This window comes from Neopelma chrysocephalum, unplaced genomic scaffold (genome assembly GCF_003984885.1).
Source record: "Neopelma chrysocephalum unplaced genomic scaffold, ASM398488v2 Primary Assembly neopelma1_76181, whole genome shotgun sequence".
Classification (NCBI taxonomy): Eukaryota; Metazoa; Chordata; class Aves; order Passeriformes; family Pipridae; genus Neopelma; species Neopelma chrysocephalum.
In genome coordinates, this window is record NW_020909713.1 from 1 (window position 1) to 773 (window position 773).

Below are 773 nucleotides of genomic sequence, written 5' to 3' on the forward strand. Positions count from 1 at the left end.
AGCGATCTGAAGAACATCCTGCATTTCTGAGGGATTTTCCCCAAAGACGTTGATCAAGGTCATGTTGCCGATGCCGATGACAAATGTGGCCAGCTCGTTGTCATGATTCAGGGACTGCTTATTGGCCATCTCTATGGCACGAAGGCCCTCTGTGTCAACAACCAGCATGTAATCAAAGCCCACGTCCTGTTGCAGCTGCTCATCCAGTGGGAGGAGCTGCATAAACGCTCCCCGGGTGCATCTCCCCGCGCCGACGTTGAACTGCAGCCCAAACATGGCATTCAGCAGGGTTGACTTCCCTGTGCTCTGGATGCCGAGCACAGAGAGAACAAACACTCGTTTGTCCCCCAGCCTCTCAATGAGGCTGTCAAAGATTGCTCCCACCCAGCGCAGGGGCAGGTAAGAAGCATCCCCATCCATCAGCTCCACGGGATACCCCGAAACCATCAGCTCTGCTGCCATTTGGGGCAGTTTGACAACGTTTTCATTCTTTGAGTTCCTTAAGTGCAGAGCTTCATAGATCTGCCCTACCTCTCTCAACAGATGCTCCAGGCCAACGGATGAATCGTTGATTTCATCAGAGAGGGCCTCCAACCTACTCAGCAACTCAGGGTTTGGATTGGTTTTTTCCTTACTTTTCTTTTTTTCCAGGATTTCAGACCATAACTTGTGATAGTCTCTCCTCAGTTCCTCAAGGCGACCGGAGGACAGGTCGTCCATAAAGACCTTCATCCACTGCAGGAAGTATTTCTTGGTATCTGCTGACTGTGACT

The 773-nt window shown here is 51.1% G+C and overlaps 1 protein-coding gene across 1 annotated transcript; it reads right to left on the minus strand.

The window, feature by feature from the left end:
* Positions 1-3: 3 nt before the first annotated feature.
* Positions 4-768, minus strand: LOC113979353 (interferon-induced very large GTPase 1-like; the record flags this gene model as incomplete). Its single annotated transcript, XM_027706767.1, has 1 exon — positions 4-768. A coding segment is annotated over one exon (765 nt), but the record flags the coding sequence as incomplete, so codon positions are not given.
* Between the last annotated feature and the right edge of the window lie 5 nt (positions 769-773).